Raw genomic sequence first — 19,809 nt, 5'->3', positions numbered from 1 at the left:
GCCGTGCCCAATGATTAATAACAGTAATAACAACAACAATAATAATGATAATAATGATAAACAACAATAATAACAATAATAAGAATAAGAATAGCAAGAATAATAACAAGAATAATAACAAGAATAATAGCAAGAATACTAGCAAGAATAATTTAATAATAAAGTGTTATTAATTTAAAAAACAAAAAATCCCTCCCCTCCCCCCCCCCCGCTTTCTCGCCCTACAAGCCTTTAAAGGGCAATAATAGCCAGAAACTCATGAGCATAAAGCCACGGGGGAGGGAGGCGCCGGCCCCGCGCCCCGCCCCGGCCCCGCGCAGCCCCGGGGCGCGGATCGGCGCGGTTCGGCGCGGAGCGGCGCGGAGGCGGAGCGCTGCGATGTGCAGGATGTCGTTCAAGGTGAGCCCGGGCGCCGGGGAGAGGGGGGCGGGGGGGGGGGTTGGAAATGCCCGTTTGGTGCTCGCCCTGCCGGCATCCCGCGAAATGCTCCGTCATATTCTTGGATTCGGGGATTGATTTATTTTATTTACATGTTTTTTCTTAATGGAAAAACGGGGGTGGTTTAGGGGGGAAGGAAAGAAAACAGCAGCGTCTTTCCCGGGCTACGGGGTGCCCCGGGAGTGCCGCGGTGGCAGCTGATGGAGAGGATGCTTCTCCCGCAGCCGACATCCCCAAAAGGCTGCGTGGTTGGCGTTACATAAACCGCGAGCCTCCATGAAGCTTTTTAGGGTGGCCGGGCTCCGCGCTGTGGGATTTGGTGCAGTCAGGAGCCTCCTCTCCACTTTTCCGACCATCTCTGCTAGTGCTGCGCGTGATGTGATTAGTTCGGAGGCAGCATCCATCCCTGCTTTTCTTTTCAGGCTGTGGTGGCCGCTGAAGCCAGGCTGGTTCCTTCCCTTTTCTGTCCATGATTCCTGTCACTTTTTGTCCTTCCTCCGTCTAAAACTATGCAAGAGCAGTAATTTTCAAAAGACCACCTAAAATATTTTTTTTAGGCTGAGGACAGGATTAGTAAAGTCAACTGCCAAAGAGGGAAGCAAGTAGCAATTTGCTGATGCTAACAGATAATATTTATGCTAGATGTACATCTTAGCTGTGCACTTTCTGGATGCTGTGCTTGCCCTCCTCTTATTGATCACCAGCTCTGTGCCAGTCCTTTGCCATGTTGCTCGTGTTGCATTGCTTTATCTGATGGATTATTCCCCGTACTTGCCTCTCACTCCTGTCAAGGCGTTCCCCCCGCCCCAGGGGGTGCTGGTGCTGCGGTGGCACCGGGTCGGTTGGATGGTGGTGGTGCAGCAGGTGATTTCCACCTGCAGTTAAAGCCTTGGTGTGGGAGGGAGCAGAGTACCTTTGCCCCTTCTTCTTGCCGCCTTCTGCATTTTTGGCCTCCTTGGTTTTTCACCTTGTCCTTCAGGTCTTCTTTTCTGTTCCGTCCCTCTCCGCTCCTTTTCTGTGCCCTATTTCTCACTTGCTCTTCCCACGAGTACTCCTGTTCAAGGTAGCTCACTGCCTGCTCCCTCTCCCTCTGGAGAATTGCAGCCCCTGCCTCCCTCTGCTTTCTCTCTCTTTTCTGTGTCGTTTTACTTGGCATTTTCTCTTCCTCTCAGAAGACTCTGTACTTACTTTGGATTCCTGCTGTCTCTGTTTGCTGCTCTCTGCTCGTGTTTCCCATCATACCAGCCTACTTATCCATGAGGTAGCATTTCTCTTTCTTTCTCACTGTATGTACACGTGAATATCCTCTCTTCTTATACCAGCTTTTGCCTGTCTAAACTTACATTTGTATCTTGTTTCTTCTTTATCAGGATCCTTGATGTCCCTGGCCATGGCAGGGGGGTTGATCTTTAAGGCCCCCCTAAGATGATCTTTAAGGCCCCTTCCAACCTAAACCATTCTATGATTCTATGTAGGATGTATTGCTATCTAATGAAGTCCTCTCTCTTTCCTCCTAAGTCCTACTAACATTTTTCAATGCATCATGCTTGATCCTGATTTCCAGTTCTTCTTCTTAAAACATTTTACTCAGTTCCTGCTTTCCATTAGGACTGGTTTGGAAACCGAGAAAGAAAAGGGAATTTTCTTGTTTTTTGACAGTACAAGGCACAAGCTGCTGGGCTGGTGTTCTCTTTCTCCTGTCTTTTTTTTTTTTCTCTTTGCCTATTGCCTCTTTTCTTTCATCTTCAAGATCACAGTTCAAGAACTGCACTTTTCCTCCTCAGCTGTTACCCCACTGTGAGTTGCCTCTTCTCTGCAAACACCAAGTCAAAGGTAGGGCAGGGAGCAGGAGCTGCTCATCGCAGCATTTACATGATAGTTTTCCCCTTAATATTCCTAAGGTGACACATACAGATACATTATCGCATTTAATTTTTTCCATATTCCTGCACAGAAGTGGTCTTGTCAGATGTATAACATATATTTTCCTCTAGGCCATTTTTGAATAAGCATTTTTGCTTGATGCCAATACAGCGTGAATATAATGCCAGCTTTTCATCTTCGGGCTCTTGTAAAAGCATATAAACAACCGAAATGAATAGCACAGCCAGAGTTTGAAATAATGCTTTAGAGATCTTGATTAAGTGGAGGAAATTGTATCCCAAAAGTTGCTGATGCTGCAGCAAGTGGCATAATGAAACATGTAATTTTCACCAAAGCTATTAGCTAATCACATTTTCAAGTGTTTATTACATTCTGTTCCCAGACTGTCAATGCTGAGGGTCAGTTGTTTGCTTTAAGGAGTTTTTAGGACCAGACTAGCTTTGTAATAAGAATTACATGAAAATTGCATCCAGGTAAGCTCTTGAAATTCCACATTACCTCTCCCTAAGAATTATCAGATGAGACAGAATTGAATTCATAACTGAACAGCAACGGTCAAGGTTTATGTCATATCCTGCAGTTTAAAACCCATTTATTGCCCAAAAATCGTTCAATTAATCAGATTATTAATCCCGAAGTAGCATTTTACATTTTGCCTGCTAGTGATGTCACTATTGCTGATACCACATGAAAATGAAGAGCACAGGTGTATAAATCCTTGGTTTGAAAGCAGAAGAGAAATTGCCAGATGGTAGTCCTTGAGGCTGTCCTTGTAGGGTGCCCAGATCATCTGAATGATTTTGCAAATTTCCATTCATTTTAGCAGGTAAAATAGCTCAGATCTGTGTTTGCTTTTTTTTATCTAACCACTCCATGGTTGATGGTGTGACTGTTCTGTCTGCTATTATACAAGGAACCCCCAGCAAGGTGGGGGCACAAGGGGAGGCGCGAGTACTGACAGCAGTCATTCCTAACTGGGTCAAAAAACACCACTGGGAAAAACCTCATTTTGTGTCCTGGAGCACTGGAGAATTCTTCCATTCCTTGGGTCTGATCCAAAATACGAGGACAACTTTTCTGGAGAGCTAGTGTAGGAATTACAGGGGGAAAAAAAAAGAGGTAGGAATTTATGACTCATAAGGCTAAAGACTTTGGACTTTTACTTGCAGATGAGGGTAACGCTGGCAACTTAGTCCTCTTCTCTCCTCATGTAAACTGATGAAAGCAAGTAAAGAGTTCCTGAGTATTGATTCCGGATCCTGCCTACCTGATCGATAAAGGCGTTGTCGTACGGTAGGCACCATAAAATGCAGTCACATTGCTACTGTGCCCTCGTAGTGAAAACTGGGCTGGGGGAAATAAATCTTGGATATATGGATATATTGCCATATATATACAGATATATTGCCATACCCCAAAGCTTTCTAAAACTTTAAGGAATAGAGCGAGACAATAAAAGGTAAGGAATTTGATTTCCCATTCTGTGAGGTCCGAATATCATTCTTTTGCAGTAGCTTTCCACTGAATATCATAATAATAAAGACAATCAGACAATATTCGTACCTACGAGCTCTATAAATAAATAAATATCTGCCTAATAAATCAGAGCAAAAAGGGCATCATGGGCTACTGAATGTTTAGGTCAATTGTTTGCTTTTACGTAACATTTTGAGTGGTTGTAAGGGTAAAGATAGGAAGATGCTACTGCGTTGCCAGCAAGGAGGGTATAAACTGCCAGCTCTACTTTGATCGACATTATCTACAGATTCACCAGGAGAAATGTATTAGCTGTAAAAGGAAGATCAGAAATTAGCCTAATGTGCTTGCTAAATGTTCCAGACTCCTGCCCCTGTGTGTGCTGGTACAAGAAATATCACTATCAGTTTATAGGAAGTGTCTTATAATTTATTGAATGGTTGAAACTCCTCTCGACTCAAACAGCTGCCAATTTTCCAACCTATGAATATTAAAAATGCAACCCATGGAAAGTGCTCAGGGCGACGGATCTGGGATAGATTCACACAGGATTGGTCTTGTGTCTGCTGGTTTCTGGGAGGTTTATTACCTGCGTGTCAGTGAAAGAAGCAGTTTAAACTCTGCTCTATATGTGCATTTTAAATATCAACCATAAAACCATTCAATCCTGATTCTCTACCACATTACACGCGCCCATTGACATTTAGAGACGGAGAAGTGCGTATCAGATCTTCTGAAGCAGAATGATTGACTTTTACATCCACTCTGCACTCTCTTGGAGTTGCCCTGAAGGCAGGATTCACCGGAAAGCAAGGCCCCCCGGGTAATTTTGACGCGGTTTCGGTCTAAGATGACCATCAGTGAAACAATGTTTTACTGAACTGTTGGTGGGTTTGGGCCTTATTAAAAAACCAGCGGCGTGAGCCTGCTCTAGGGTACGTAGCGTTGCCATCACAGTGGTGTTTCCCCTCCGCACTTCACCCGTCACAGCGCTTACCGGTTCTGCTGTCCTCCTCCTATGCTGGGGCAGCGATAATTTGCTCCTACGCAGGAAAAGTCACACCGTGGTCCTTGTTTCTAGGACTAAGAAAGCCTCAAAAGAGTATTATATTACTACCAATTTGTTTAACAGTGGCCTGTGTTATCTAGATTTCAGAGTTTCCTAATTTTGCCTTATGTATCGCCTTGCATACTTAGTAAATGGATCCATAAGCCTATAGACAGTAAGATTTTAGCCTTTTCTTTTTTTTTTTTCCTAGCATCACCCAGGAGATATCTCATGTGCCCACAGTTACAGGGTGTTAATTGCAGGGAGGAGGCAGACCAAACAGTATGGGAGGTGCATGAACAATATTTTTCCTGTATTGGGACTTTATGTGCAGAAAAGAAGGCGATGCCAGAGAGCTAACCTGAAACCCAGGAAGATGTCCTGTAGCAGGACATGCCAGCAGGATGATTCAGCCTCTCTGACTGTGCCCAGCCCCACCACAGAAGCAGACAATACAGGTACCAGTTAGCACCTTGTTTTGTGTGACGTTTCCCTGTGGATCTGGACTAGCACCGTTGTCTCTCGTTACAGAGCAAGCTAAGAGTCATAGGCTGCCATGGACACAGGGAGGACCTGAAACAACACGAGGTAGCACAGGGAGACTGATGTCTTTAATCGCACAAAGAAATTAAATTAGCTTTTCCTTCCATGCTCTGGTTTTGACAGAACAGCACGCTAGGCTGAAAGTTGCCTGGCTTGAATGCAGAATTTGCATGTGTGTGTTAGTCCAATGCATCTTTGCATCTTCCAAAGTGTCTTATTTCTGCTTTTTTCTTTTTTTTTCTTTTTTCTTCTTTTTTCTTCTTTTTTTCCCTTTTTTCTTTTTTCTTTTTTTTTTCCTTTTTCTTTCTTTTTTCCTTTTTCTTTCTTTTTTTTTCTTTTTTTTTCCACCAGAAAGAAACACCACTCGCCAATGCTGCGTTTTGGGCTGCAAGAAAAGGAAACCTGGCTCTCCTCCAGCTGCTGCTCAACAGTGGGCGAGTAGATGTGGACTGCAAAGACAGCGTATGCGCACAGTGCCCCTACAGCCACGGCACTGATTTTACATCGCTTCCCATAGCCCCCTGCACCCAGGGCGCGGCAGGGATCTAACACGAGACATTTGAGAGTCTTATGGCACTTAGGGATGATTTAAAACCTTCCCTTGTCAGGAAGCAAGTTTGAAACTCAAGATAAAATAAGGGTGATGATTTACATCAGTGGCAAGGGGTTAGGAATTTGCCAGCGCTCAAAAATGTGTCTTACACAGTTATTTGTGGCGCTGACATTAAAAACACAGATCCTAGCACCTCGGGCTTCTCTTTGCAAGGAAATGTCATTGTAGTGATAGATCACAGTGAAGAGTCGACTCAACCGAGCCCAAGCAGCAATGATTCTGTCAGCTAGCAGAGCTCCTCATAATTAGTTTTCAAAAAAAAAAAACCCAACCCTGGACCACAGTTTTCATTTAGACAATGTAAAAGTTTGCATTTGATGTGCAGCCGTTCCCACCCTGTGTGGCACGCAGCGTCCTACAGCCGGCGGTGCCGTCAGAAGAACTGCTGGCCTCCTGACTTCTTCCTCCCCCCAGCCCCAGTATCTCCTGGACTTGGCACCAACATGAAGGCACGGTACAATTTCCAAGCAAAGAGGAGCCCAGACACGTGACAGAAAGATTTCAGGGGGATTTCCTTACTGTAATTGGCATGGGTTGAAATAAGTTTTGAGATTAGAAATGGGCTGAAAATGCAGATGGTGGGCAAGTCTTGCTATTCTGCCTACAACATATGGAGAGATACTTGATTGTACTAAGCTATGGCAAAGAGCAGGGGAAAACCAAGGCTGAGAAGTTCCCAGGTTTCTTTGGCGCTGGGACTGATTTACCGAGAGTCATTCCTGTGTGGTACAGGATTAGTGCCACTTCCAGCCTGAAACATGAACCTGCTGCAGCTCCTCTCACTTTGAATACCTTCAAAGTGCAAGAGATTTTCCAAGCCCACTGACTTTAACGTAACTTTTCATTTTCATATCATTTTTGCCCTCTGGGCAACTATTTGTCCTGCAGTACTTCTGGACCTGATGGTGTGAGTGTCTGACGGGGAGGGAAGGGTGTTCAGATGAGGGCATGAAGTAAGCAGGATACAGATCAGTGTAAAGAATAAGGTCCGCTAATGCTCATTTTTCCTCAAAATAAGGCTAACCTTGATCAAGAATTTTTACAATATGTTGTAAAATACCCTGACTTATTAATTAAATCAGGCATACACATTTTCTAGACTAAAACATTTTTCTATGATTAAGGCTGCATGCGACTTTTTTGTAAAGTCACACATTCCTGCTTTAGATTAAAGTAGTGTGTGCGAATGTTTTAGAAGGATGAATTTTATCCTTATGCATGTGGTTCATGTATATTGTCCGTATACCACGTAAATATAACCTAAATCTTATTTGGGCCACTGGAGCGGTGACCTTGTGGGGTACTGAGAGAACCCGAAAACACAGCTCTGGTATGGAAAGTTCTCTCATGTAATGTGAAGAGTCACAGGGTGAGTTTGCTGTCATTGTTTGGAGAGGGAAATAAATCACCCGGACCTTACTCCTGACTATGACTCACAATTAAGTGACTCAGCTAAGTCACTCGGCTCCTGAGTCTAAGGTTGCCTAAGGTTATTAAGATCTTTGAGGTTCTCCGATAAAATGCTGTGCATAAATCAAAAATATTGTTGCTATTTTCTTGTTGCACTTATTTTGGGACAACAAGGAGAAGTCATTGCACACAAATGTTGCATGGTTTCGAATGGTCAGGCCCTAACACTGCAGGCAAGCCTGTAATGTTTTTGCTTTAACACCTGCTAATTGCTTATTTCCAAAGTGTTCTTGATAGTAAATTTTAAACCTGGTAGCAGGTTTTGCAATGATCATAAGCTTCCTTCAGCTTTCAGAAGAGGTGCTGTCTCTTCCAGACAGCTGGAGGTGTCTGTTAAAGGTATTGACTTGTTTTTCCTTACTCCCAGCTTGGCACAACAGCTCTGATGGTAGCATCTTACTACGGACACATAGATTGCGTGCGGGAATTGGTGTTGCAAGGAGCAGATATCAATCTGCAGAGAGAGGTAGGAGAAGTTCTGCGTTCAAACAGGGATTGATTAAGTGACTGTTGGTTTATTAGAAATAATAAAAGTGTTGTCTGTTGCTTCTTGCCAACTGCTTATTTGTCGCTTGCATGTATAAATAGGGTCTGTTCTACTGAGAACATCAAGGAATAAGGTGTCTGGAGTTCATAATGGAAAATGAGATGCCGGGGATACATTTATAAATAATTCATCAAACATTTCCAGCACGTCTGGTTGGTGAGGGTCAGTTACATCTGAGATGTAACCCCTCCAGGATTACACCATAAATGCATCTGCAATTTTACTTATTGGCACAGTAGTTTACAGCTTTCTGGATGAGATAACTGATAAGGACAAGTCCTTTACCTTTTGATTTTTAAACTCTGGTCATTAAAATAGAGTGGATGCTGTTGCTAGCCCGGGGATTACTTTGACTCTGTATGATTTGGAGCTTCTGCCTCTTAGTCTGAGCCAACTCATCTCTAACAATCACAGAGCTTAATCACCCATACCCATCCCTGCGTCTCTGCTTTGCATTCAAGGCACCTCTCACACCATGACACGCTTGCTTGTGGAAGGGACGTCAGCAGCTAGTTTTGGGAAAGTGTCTTCCCCTCATACTCCACGCAAGTGGTTGTAAGGGGTACCTGCAGCCCCTCTGGTCTGTGCGCTGTACACAGAGAGCAGAATTGTTCTGGGACAACAACAGTTTTACTGGTCCTAAGAGAAAAACAATTTAGGGAGGGCATGCAGTAACATGGGATGATGGCAGGCAGTGCAGGACAGCAGAGTGCTCGTTGCTTTAACAATACAAGCCAATGTTTCTCACTTTCCTTGGTTACTTGGAACTAGAGCATTAATCTCATGCTGACATCTGCAAGTTACTGAGTCAGTTAATGCTGTATTCAATGATATAAGTGTTGTTGCACTTACTGGCCTAAACTTGCTCTAACCATGATTGTCAGTGTCTTTCACTGGGGTCCTGTTCCAGCAAAACATGTATTTAACATGTCCCTTCCCTTAGGTAAACATTGCTTGAAAAGCAGCAACAAAAGGAAAAGTTGAGAACAGTTTTATGGAGCTGCTCTTGAGCATCGCTCAGGCCATACTGATTCAGCAAGCCAACAAAAAGAGAAACACCGAAATCTTCCAAAATCACTCTGTTGCAGAGAGGAAGCAAAATAGATGGCGTTTAAGCCCTAAAGACCAACAGCAGTGTTCTGAAACTAAATCCACGTACTCAAATCAGTGCCCTTGTATTTCTGAAGTTGTTGTGAAGCTTGGGGAAGTGAGAGCCCCATAAATGCATCTGGAGGAGGGGGCTCTCCAATGGTCTCAAGGGGTCACGTGCCACTGTAAAGGCTTTGGGCACTGGAGTGAATTTCATGTGCAGCTCCCCTTTCCTGCACCTTCTACATGGGATGAGAGAGGCCCAAGTCAGGAAAGCCTGCTTGTCTTTTCCTCCCTTCCTCCCTTCCTCCCTTCCTCCCTTCCTCCCTTCCTCCCTCCCTTCCTTCCTCCCTTCCTTCCTCCCTTCCTCCCTTCCTTTCTCCCTCCCTCTCTTTCCCTTTCCCTCTTTTTCTCTCTTTCTCTACCTTTCTCCCTTCCTTCTCTTCCTCTTTCCTTCTCTTCCTCTTTCTTTCTGTCCACTGACTGAAATCTTACATCTTCATTTTTTGGTCCTGATTTACTCACATGTTAATGACAGTATTTTATACAACTAGTGTAAAATATGGGGGTTCGGTTCTTCAGTGAGGTTAAGGGAAAGCAGGAGTTGCAGGGCTGGTGATAGTTGCTTGAAGGCTGCTTGGCTGGATGGGGAGCTATTGCTGCAAGAGACAAGGGTGACTTATACCAAGAGCAGTCCCATTTTGTCGGTGGAGAGTCGAGGCAGGTGGAGCTCTGCTTTACCAAATAACTGCCTCCCTGGTCTTTCCACACAATGATCCAAATCCATTCCATGCTCCTATTTGTCTCGGGTTGTAGCGGCAGGTGGAATAGGAGCTGGTTTCAAATTGGCTGTTCCTCTGTTGTGCAAGACTGTTCTTTCCTCACTCTGGGATTGCTTTCCCTATATGGTGACTTGGTAGAAGTGAGCAAATCCGAGGTCTATATTAGAAACTCTGTGAAGAAGGCCCTTGTGAAACTCAGAATTGACTCAAATGTGTGATGCTGATTTCTCAGTGCAATGGGAAGAAAACTGACCTAAGATACCTGGTGTCCTCTGGAGTCCTCAAAATCAACATGTCTTTTCAGCTGATATCCAACTGATTGTGCTCAATACTTTTCAATTTGAAATGTATATACTTCAGTCAAGTGTGTTACGTGTTTGGGGTTTTTTTAATCCATTTTGTTTCCTTACAGTCAGGTGCAACTTCCCTGTTCTTTGCTGCACAGCAAGGCCACAATGATGTAGTGAAGTTTCTCTTTGAATTTGGTGCCTCCACTGAATTTAAGAATAAAGTAAGATGATGGGTCTATTTTTGCATGCTGATACATTCTGAAAATCAAGGCTGGTTTTTCCTGCTCACATGACACGGCAGCAGGAAGATGATAAAAGGATTTCCTCACTTGAATGTTTTCTGACTAATACGGGTAATGCAACATATTGTGAAAATATTAGCTTGTTACTAGCTTTTACTGTCTAGACTAGCTGGTTACTAGCTTTTACTGTCTAGACTAGCTGGTTACTAGCTTTTACTGTCTAGACTTAATGGCATAAGTTGATCACAGATCAGTCCCTTGATAGCGATATCAGTCTTTCCTTAAGTCATCCTCTAATACAAGAACAGAGGGTCTTTTGGTAAATGTTAGGTAGAATCCATTTTTAGGTGTATATGTCCTTCACTTGCATAGACCGAAATTTTGTCTACATTGGGATGTCTCTGCATCCACCATAGGATATGTAAGAATATATCAGCCGCAGTCCTCCCTAAATTCCCATTTACTCATCTGTGACAAGAAGATGAAATGCATCTCAGAGCTTCTATTTCTTTGTTCAGGCAGATCCTTTTTCCAAATCTTCTTGGAATAGCCAAAAGCCCAGACGGCGGAGCCTGAGTCTGGTGCAGGGATCCAAATGCTTACAGCTTTGAGACTGGGCTTTGGTAACCCACTTTTAGACTGAGTCTGGATGGGAAACCACCTTGTACTTTGTGCAGCAGTGTGTACCTAAGCAGAAGGCACCATTGAGAGCGCACTGCATTGACAGTATGCATCTTCCATTGGCCTTCCAGTGTGTTTTTGTATCTGCTCCATTCTCTCATTTAATAATATAGCTTCTATAGCTTGGAATTTTTCCATCAAACCATCGTTCCGTTAGCAGGCGACTAAGATAACAGGCTCCTCCATCCCTCCCAAGCCCCAGAAACGATGGCGGCACTGGAAAAGATATGGCTGATCCTGGCTTTTTTTAAAGGGCACTGCAAAATTAATCAATTTACAAAGAACTTTCTAGTATAAATGAAGACGTGGGATTGAAATAAAAAAAACAAATTGAATGTATCCTAGGAAACAGGGACTTTAAAGCAAGGAAATGCAAAGCCCAACACGTTCTTTTTCATGTCCCTCTCTGTAAATTGTAATTACTGCATTTGTTACTCATATATGTGAGTGTACATTTGTTACTCATAGATGTGAGTGATGGAGAACTATGTTAATATAGGCATTCGATTCTTGTCACACCTGGTATCATTAGAGTTGATATTCTCTGCAGCAAGCAAAGCAAACATGTTCCAAAACAGAGTAATGAAGTAATTAGCAATAATTTCTGCTGTTGTAAAGAGAACAAATAGTACTATTGAAGGTTATTTTATATATATACTATAAAATACATATTATTCAATAATATTATTCTGCATTGTCTGACATCCCTAGAAGCATGCATCATAAATTGAAACATGTTCTCTTTTCTTACTCTGAGACATGTTATAAGCATATGGGTTCTTAAAAGGCTTTTCATGGGGGCATGTTTTCTGAGCAATACTGCAGGTCGAACCGTGTGTCACAGGCTATTTTTCAGCAAGTAGTGACTGCGGAAGATCACTTCTACCTTGTAGCATTATTTCAGAGATCATAAAACACCATATAATTCTAAGCTACTTTCTGGTCATGATGGCAGAGGTGCAGGAACAGGTAGGTGAATAGACAGGGAAGTCTACACCAGATAGCGTCGTCTTATTGGATGCTGCTGATCCAAGTGCTTCCATGGGGGATTGGAGCTATTGTATGTACCGCCAGTAGGGAGGACAGACTGTATGGGGGTAAGAAAAATGGTTTCAGAGGAAGAATTGTAGAGGTAGCTGAGAGAACTGGCTCCTATCTGATCTGGAAGGGTTTGCATTCAAGGATTAATAGGAGCTACATTATGTCAGGAAAACAGGATATGAGCAAGAAATCAACCCAAGGCAGCGTGCCTCTCTAGGCTGTACTGCCATGGCCCTGGAAGGGCCTCTGTGGTTGCTCACGCGTCCCTGCTCCCACTTGCTGCCCTCCTCAGAGTTTCCAAGAGGTTTGCCAGTACCAAAGATGCTGCTTCAACTTTTCACTCATCTCACCTGACGCCAAAAAGGAAAGAGGGAATCACATGGCTGAAAGGGATTTTAAAACTCTGTCATTTACTTTTTTCTTTATTTTTTTTTTTAATAACTCACCTGCCTTCTCAATGGCCTGTAAAACACTGGGGGCTTCAGCTAAAGCATGCTGGAGGAAAGGCTCTTGGGCTGGCAAAAAGGGAAGAAAGTGTAAGAGAAAGCAAAATGGAAGCTCAATGGCTGAGTTTTTCTCTTCCTAAGAAAACATGGACCTTCACACTGTTTGACAATTCCTCAGTTTAATTGAGTGCTGTCTTACCGCATGGCCTTTTCAGTTAAAAAGATTTCTGGTCCCAACTCCCCTTTTCTTACAGCAAGACCTGTCTCCATCAGAGCATTCAAATGAATCTCAGTGTCTTCTTTTGAATATATTCAACTTCATAGGAGACACAGTAGAGCAGGTCTTAGAGCCCAGTTGTCTTCCTGATCAGGGTCCAAATCTCCAGTTCTCTCTGGCCCAGTAAATATTTGATTTAGGGTGGGCAGCTGGAACTGGGGAACACCAAATGTTTTTTTTTCTGACCCCTAGACTTGGACCAGGGTGATCTAGGAAACTTGGTCACTCTGGTCTGAAAGATTTAAATCACGTATTTTGGAAATGTGCTATTAATTCCAAAAACATATCTGTCTAAACTTGTTCGTTGGATTCAACCAAACACTTGATCAGGATCCCCATTTTGAGACACTTGGAGATAACCCATGAGAAGTGTCTCCCTTCTTAAACTCAAGCTGTGACATCTCCCAAGGTGGGATCACACAGCTGTACTCCAAACGTTGAGCATCAGTTCCACTGTGCTAACTGCAGGTAGCTTTGAGGCCCTGACTTTGCTCTGGGACCTGTCATTTGGTTCCCTCCAGAACTTACGTTAATAACCAAACAATCTTCTTAAAATAGCCAGAGTTTGTTAAGAACACGAGAATTTTAGAAAACAAAAAACAGACCATAAAGCAATAAATAAACTATTCTCATATACAGCTGAGTACGTCTATTACCCACCATACAGGGAACCTCAATAGTTTTAAGCTTCCTAAAACTCATCCTTCGCTGCCTCTCCACAGAGGAACTCCAATCTGGATAGCACAGTTTCTCTTCTTAACTCACTAATTTTTCTCTCCCCATTTCCTTCGGGGAAAGAGTCTTTAAAAATGTCTCTGTTTTTTGTTTGTAGCCCTTTGATCTGGTAACTCAGTAATCGAGCAAAATGGCTTTCAGCTGGTTGGAGACAGGAAATAGGTTTCACGGAGCTATTAGCTTTTGCCATTGTCTTTTAAGTGTGTATAAGGTATTTTTTAATCTTGGAAGCATTGTGGTTGCTTTTGTGTTTTGTTACAGCAGTTCCTATTACATTTGGGTAGCTTAATTTGACAGGAAAGTCTAATGACTCATTGTAGCTATAGAGTAACTTAGTTCCACTGACCTGATTACAGAATATATTTACTCAAATAATCCAGAATTAATATGCAATTCTTAGATTGTCACGTAACAGCTCCACATCTGTGACTTTGCAGACACTCAAACCTTGTTTGCTTTTCAGTGTCGTAGGGAGGAAGAGTCAATATGAGGTTTTGAGAGTAGTTATAGACAGTCCCTGTGGGTTAGTTCGGTCATGTCAGAGCTTGAGTTTTCATGAGGTTATTATAGGCATGAAATAGCACCACAGATTAATAAATTTGATTGGCACTTCCCATTGTAAAACATCCATTTGGCTATTTGAGCTGTAACTTCTCCTGTGGGTATCTGCCTGTGGAAAATTTCAGACAAAACTTTGGAGCTGTTTCAGAGGACAAGGCTGAGGGAAAACACAATCTTCTGCCCGCATTAATAACAGTTCTAGAAACCACTTATTTGAAATACTTTAGATAGCTTATCTTGTGGAGGAGGGGCTTGAGACTGGGAGAAGGCAGGGAAGGAGAGAGAAGACCTCTGGTGTGGGTGACTTGGGGTATGTCTCATCCTTGCACGATGGCATGGTGCCGTCCCAGAGAGAAGATAAAAACTTCCTCTCTGTATCCGTGTCAGAAATAATGGTAATTTTTGAGTGAGGCACAGTGCATTTACCAAGCTGGCAAGACCCGCATTTGCTATCTTAGTTGTTTCAGCTGGTGTGGAGTCGATTGCCAGTGACACAGAGGTTTTTACTTTCTCAGACAGCTTCCAAGGGAGTGTCTCCACACGCAGGACTTGATGCATGTGCCTAGGTCTCCCTTTAGTGGTGATATGCAGTCACTATAACCACCTGGGATTGCTACTACCTGCAGGGATCACTTCTTCAGCAGAAGTACTGGTGGTCTTGGTTTTGGTCTGATGCACGCTTCCGCAGTTCGCTAGCATGCTTTAAAATGCATCCTCCCTGCTCTACTTCAGGCCAACAATCAACAGGTGAGAGGCAAGACGTGACAGGGCATGAGGTTCTGGCCAAAGAAGAGTAAATGATAGGACGCTTTAGGGCAGGGGAAAGGTGTGCTGTCCTTCGGTAGGTGTAAGGACTTCGCAGGGGTGGTGGATTTGGTTGTAAAGGGAAGAGACTTGGAGGAGCTTGGAGTTGTGAAGTGAGCAAAGCTTCTAGTGGGAAGGCAGAAGATGAGGAACAAAAAGCAGAATTTTCTTCGTTCCTGTCCCTCGCTAAAAATGTCACAGGAGAAAATGCTTATAGTGACAGATCCAAGTTTAAAGATTTGTGGGGCAAGACTCAGTACTAAAATTATGAAAGATTCAGTAGCTATTCACTACAGAACTGCTGTGAGCCAAAGCCTGAAGAGCCTTAAAATTTGCTTATGTTTTATGGCGATGTTCAGTCCAGCACCTGCCCTCTCACCTGACTGTACCCATTCTTTGCTTTTTCACAGGATGGAGGTACTGCTCTTCTAGCTGCTTGTCAGTACGGGCATGCAAAAGTAGTGGACACTCTGTTAAAGCACGGCGCCAACATTCACGATCAACTTTATGTGAGTTATTTGACGTAGATTATATTGACAGCACTGGTGGTGGAACAAATGTGCTGTTGGTTGGACAACAGCAGATACTTTGGCTCCAGCACACAGAAGTATTTGCCAAACGTTGTGGTTTTATAGTACTCTACTCTTCTAAGATGTGAATTTTGTTACCTGTCTGCTCTTCATGATCCTGGAAGAAGTAACACAAAAGCAGAAAAGATGATTTGGCTGCCTTTTGGTCTTTTACCTGCATGAAGGATATGTACCAAACCTGGATCAGATTTGTGCTATCCATTACCTTTGAAGAAGGTAATGAAATCACATTCTACCATGATTCGCGTTGCAGACAGACAGGTGAACAGCTATAAAGCCACTGATGTACTAGAGAATCAGTTCATCAGTTTTCTGCCAGAAAGAGTAGTAAAAGTTGTGTTGTCTTTTTAAAAATATCAGTTAAAATGATGTCATCTGGTATTTGCGCATCTCTACCTTGTCAGCACTTTGGGCAAAGAATGGTGAAAATGACTAAACTGAATTGACTTTTCAGAAAGCTGGATCGAGACAGTGAAGCACTGGATTTAATTTACTTCAACAGAGACACAAATAAGTTGAGCTTTTCAGAATTCAACAGAAATAACTGGCAGGTTTTCCCTCCAATTCCCATCACTCTTTCCTACCCCAGGGCACACAAGACTGACAAAAAGGAAGTTGTTCCCCAGGGATATGCGATTGTTTTTTTTCAGCCATTTCCATGGGGTTTGGATCTGCAGGATGCTGTCACACTCAGCTCCTGTAAGCGTGGGTGGGAACCAAGGGCTGGTGACTACAGAAGCCACCAGCCTGCTTAGGGGGCTGTGCATGGGTCACACAGGGGCTCCCTCACCCCGCATTTATAAAGAAGGGCGTCCCACCCTCCCTGCTGCGCAAATAGCCATTGCCTTTCTAATCTGAGGGCAGTGATTCACGCCTCTGCACGGTAATCCCAGGGGTTACCACTGGGTTTAAAAATAGCCATGCTGCCACACCTGCAGGCACATACCTACAAGTGAAGGCAGTAAAATCACTTCCTTCTTGTCTCTCCTGGGAATGAGCAATATTTGCAATTGGATTTAGAAGTGTATTTTTATTGCTCACAGCCATTGGGCAAAACCAGTCAGAAATAGCTGCTTAATAAAATAAGAACACTACCTCTTGAAAAAGAGCATTAGACTGGCTCCTTTTGTGGGACACTGCCAAGCGGCGTTTGCAAAGGGGTAACCGGCTGGCAGCCAAATGAGAGGGATTTCAAGCGTGCATTTAGGTAGTCCTCCCGAAACCAACAAAAGGTGTTTTAATCTTAAATTGACTCCCACGAGGGAAAGAGGAGAAGACAAGAGAACACCCTGCCTAAACAGTATTTCTTGCAGAAATACTTTATAGCCTTAAAACAGTTTTCTCATTATAGCATCAATTCAAATCAAGTACAAAAAACTAATAGTTAATTTTTAAAATGGTTGGATGACAGGGAAACCAAGATTCTCTGTCTTGATTGATGTTACAATAAAGAGCTCTTTTACTATTACACAACCTTGTTTACTTTCTAAATGGAAGTGTTGTCACTATACCTGTCTCTGGAGGAAGCCCGCAAAGGAGCTGATACCATTGCCCTATTTCATGTACTCGCATAGCAACCAAAGAAAACCGGCCCTCAGAGGGCCCAGAGGTGTGCATTTTGTAGTGCCAGCAGACACCTCTCTTGTTTACCAGGACATTTGTCTTGAAATCAAGGTCAAACATTTTGAATTCAGGTCCCTGGGGCACTATATTCAGCTCATGCTTCACTAGGCCGGTGCTGAGTTTTGCGGGAAGAGGAGTAGCTAACCAGTTATCTCTTTGCAGACAACAGCATTCCATCCCAACATAGTGATATGCCAGCAAGGTCAACAACAGGCTTCAACTAAAATGCGCTGTATTTTGTGATAAGCATACGCATGAATTGGTTAGATGTGTACTTGTACATCTGGGATGTAGTGGGGGGGTTCATTCATGTCTCTATTTAAACTAAAAGACTTTTACCTCCTAGGAGAACTTGCCCTAGCATGTCCTGTGCTGAGTGCTGGGGATGTAGGATGGGTAAACACCTTTCCCACCCTCAGTGCAGATTTCCACTTGCAGCTGTCTGGCTGGATTCTGATGCTGTTTGAAAATTTTTCATCAAATAAAAATTAATGAAATATGACTTCTAAATTCTTTTCCTAAGGAAAAGCTTCTATAAAGCCAAACACTGAAAAACATCTGCACAGGAAAGACATGTTGAGGAAAAAAAAAAATCACATATTTGTTTATTTCTTTCACAAGCTTTTTGCAGGAAAATGCTGGATTCTGCTAGGGCTATGAGACACTCTGTCTTGCATGGGCTACTTTACATGACTCTATTACAGGTCAAGTCTTTTCTGCGAGATGTGCCAGAGTAGTGCCACGGTTGTTGGTGGGGTGGTGCAGTAGTATGGCACTGTACTTATTCCTTCAGCCTAAAGGGCAGACTTCAGTGCTGGGGCCTCCAGTTCTGCAAAGTACTTGAACATGTTTTCACCGTGTGTTTCCACATAGCAGAACGCTTCTGCATGAACATACAAAAGCTAAATGAATCTAAATAAATATAATTTGCTGTATAGGAATGGTTTTCCTGTTATGTGGTTCAATGCTTTGAACTTAGTATTCCAGACCTGGGATTTAATGCTCAGTTTGGTATATGGTGGGAACCAGTACTTGTGCATACTGAATGAAAAATGTTAGCATAGTTTGTCATGAACTAGACTTTGGATTTTGGTAATTATTTCTTGAGCTTGGCTACATAGATGCTCTTACACTGCATAATGGCTTAAGAAGAACTTGATTCAGTTTGGTTTGGTTTTGTATGGAAAAAAGTGGCATAATCTCAACACGGTGTAAGCTGCATGCGTTTGTTCTTAGGATGGAGCTTCTGCAATTTTCCTGGCAGCACAAGGAGGCTATCTGGATGTCATCCGACTGCTGCTTTCTTCAGGAGCAAAGGTTAACCAGCCACGGCAGGTAAGCTCGACACTTCAAGGAAGAGCTGGGGTCTAATTACTAGATTTTACAGTTACGAAAAATTAACACTGGGTTAGAGAGATTTCCTAGGTGTTAAACTAACTAAGGGATACGTAAGAATACATGATGCACACAGATGTATATAAAAGCTCTCTTGGTTTCCTAAAAAGGATTTCTTTATTGCATAGCTGTTTCTTGGTTCTCAGATCAGGGCTTAAACAGCACATTTAGATGCTGCTTTGAGTAGCCAGATATGGGAGTTGCGAAGCTAGCTTTACTCCCGGCCCTTAGGAATGCCTGCTTGGAGACAGGGCTTCCCAAGAATCTTTGAGATCCCTGCTTTGAGAGAGCCTCCCCTGTGGTCTGCTGAAACCCTGCAGGCACGGTATCTGTCCTGGGTTTTCACGTAAATTGATGGGATAAGGTCTCGTCCTTGCAATCAGTCATGTATGGCTGCCAGGTGGCTGTGATCACTGACTGCAGCAAGTTAAAAAAGTCAGCAGGCAGGAGCAAATGAACGTGAAAACTCTAATAACAGTGGACAACGTAGCATGTGACAAGCTTTGCCAGGCATTTTGTGTATTTCCTTTCATCTACATCAAAAAGTCGTAGCCCGGCAGCACAGATTGATGTATATGACTTCTGCTGCTGCATCTGTAGGTCTGCATAGCCTCCCTGCTACTCCTGTAGTGTAAGGAAACTGGATTAGCATTTTATGTGCTGAAACTAAAGTAATTTCCCTGCTGCCTCTTCCTCCACCTCCCCAGCACCAGAGCTGTGCTGGCAGCTACTGCATGGACTGATTCTTTAGTTGCTCCAAGGCTACATCCATGCTGTGTCTCAAGGTCAAGATTAAGAAATGTTGTTAAAAGCTGTTAGTTAAGGCAGACTAAAAGATCAGTGTAGAAGGATAGACCAAGGTATGCATTAATGCCTTTTGAGTGGGCCAAAATAAAGTTGAGGAGCCTTAGATTTAGCTCCACCATCTTGCCATAAAAGCTGCATTCTGCTAACCGTAATTATAATGCCCCAGCTAATTCTTTCTGACAATATTTTTTTAGCTCTCTAATCCAATTTCTACAACACAATGTTTCGTGAGGCATTTTTAAATCTTAGTTGAGGCAAAGACTTGACTCTGTGTGAATGTTCCTCCTGGCTCTGTCTCATCTCCGGCAGGACAGGCTTTGCTTCAGGGTACCTCCGATCCCTGCAAAGATTATGCCTGGATAAATCCGTGGCATTTGTATTTGGGCCCACTGTAATCTGAAACATTTCCTTAACAAATGGAACATTT

At 43.1% G+C, this 19,809-nt stretch overlaps 1 protein-coding gene across 8 annotated transcripts in view; it reads left to right on the top strand.

Moving 5' to 3' along the window:
* The first annotated feature begins 280 nt into the window (after positions 1 to 280).
* Positions 281 to 19,809, top strand: part of ANKRD29 (ankyrin repeat domain 29) — a 31,699-nt gene continuing 12,170 nt past the window's right edge. The window contains exons 1-7 of one of the 8 annotated variants that reach the window (XM_063326713.1): positions 336 to 399; positions 5,181 to 5,304; positions 5,741 to 5,823; positions 7,840 to 7,938; positions 10,303 to 10,401; positions 15,378 to 15,476; positions 18,417 to 18,515. In XM_063326713.1, the coding sequence (XP_063182783.1) occupies positions 379 to 399; positions 5,181 to 5,304; positions 5,741 to 5,823; positions 7,840 to 7,938; positions 10,303 to 10,401; positions 15,378 to 15,476; positions 18,417 to 18,515 (624 nt within the window). In that variant the 5' untranslated portion in view covers positions 336 to 378. Of the gene's footprint in view, positions 400 to 3,516; positions 3,616 to 5,180; positions 5,305 to 5,740; positions 6,910 to 7,839; positions 7,939 to 10,302; positions 10,402 to 15,377; positions 15,477 to 18,416; positions 18,516 to 19,809 lie in introns of those variants that run through there. The other 7 variants (XM_063326720.1, XM_063326719.1, XM_063326714.1 and 4 more) reach the window with 7 other exon arrangements.

Source organism: Chroicocephalus ridibundus, chromosome 2, assembly GCF_963924245.1.
Source record: "Chroicocephalus ridibundus chromosome 2, bChrRid1.1, whole genome shotgun sequence".
Lineage (NCBI taxonomy): Eukaryota > Metazoa > Chordata > Aves > Charadriiformes > Laridae > Chroicocephalus > Chroicocephalus ridibundus.
This window is presented reverse-complemented; position numbering and strand designations above follow the sequence as displayed.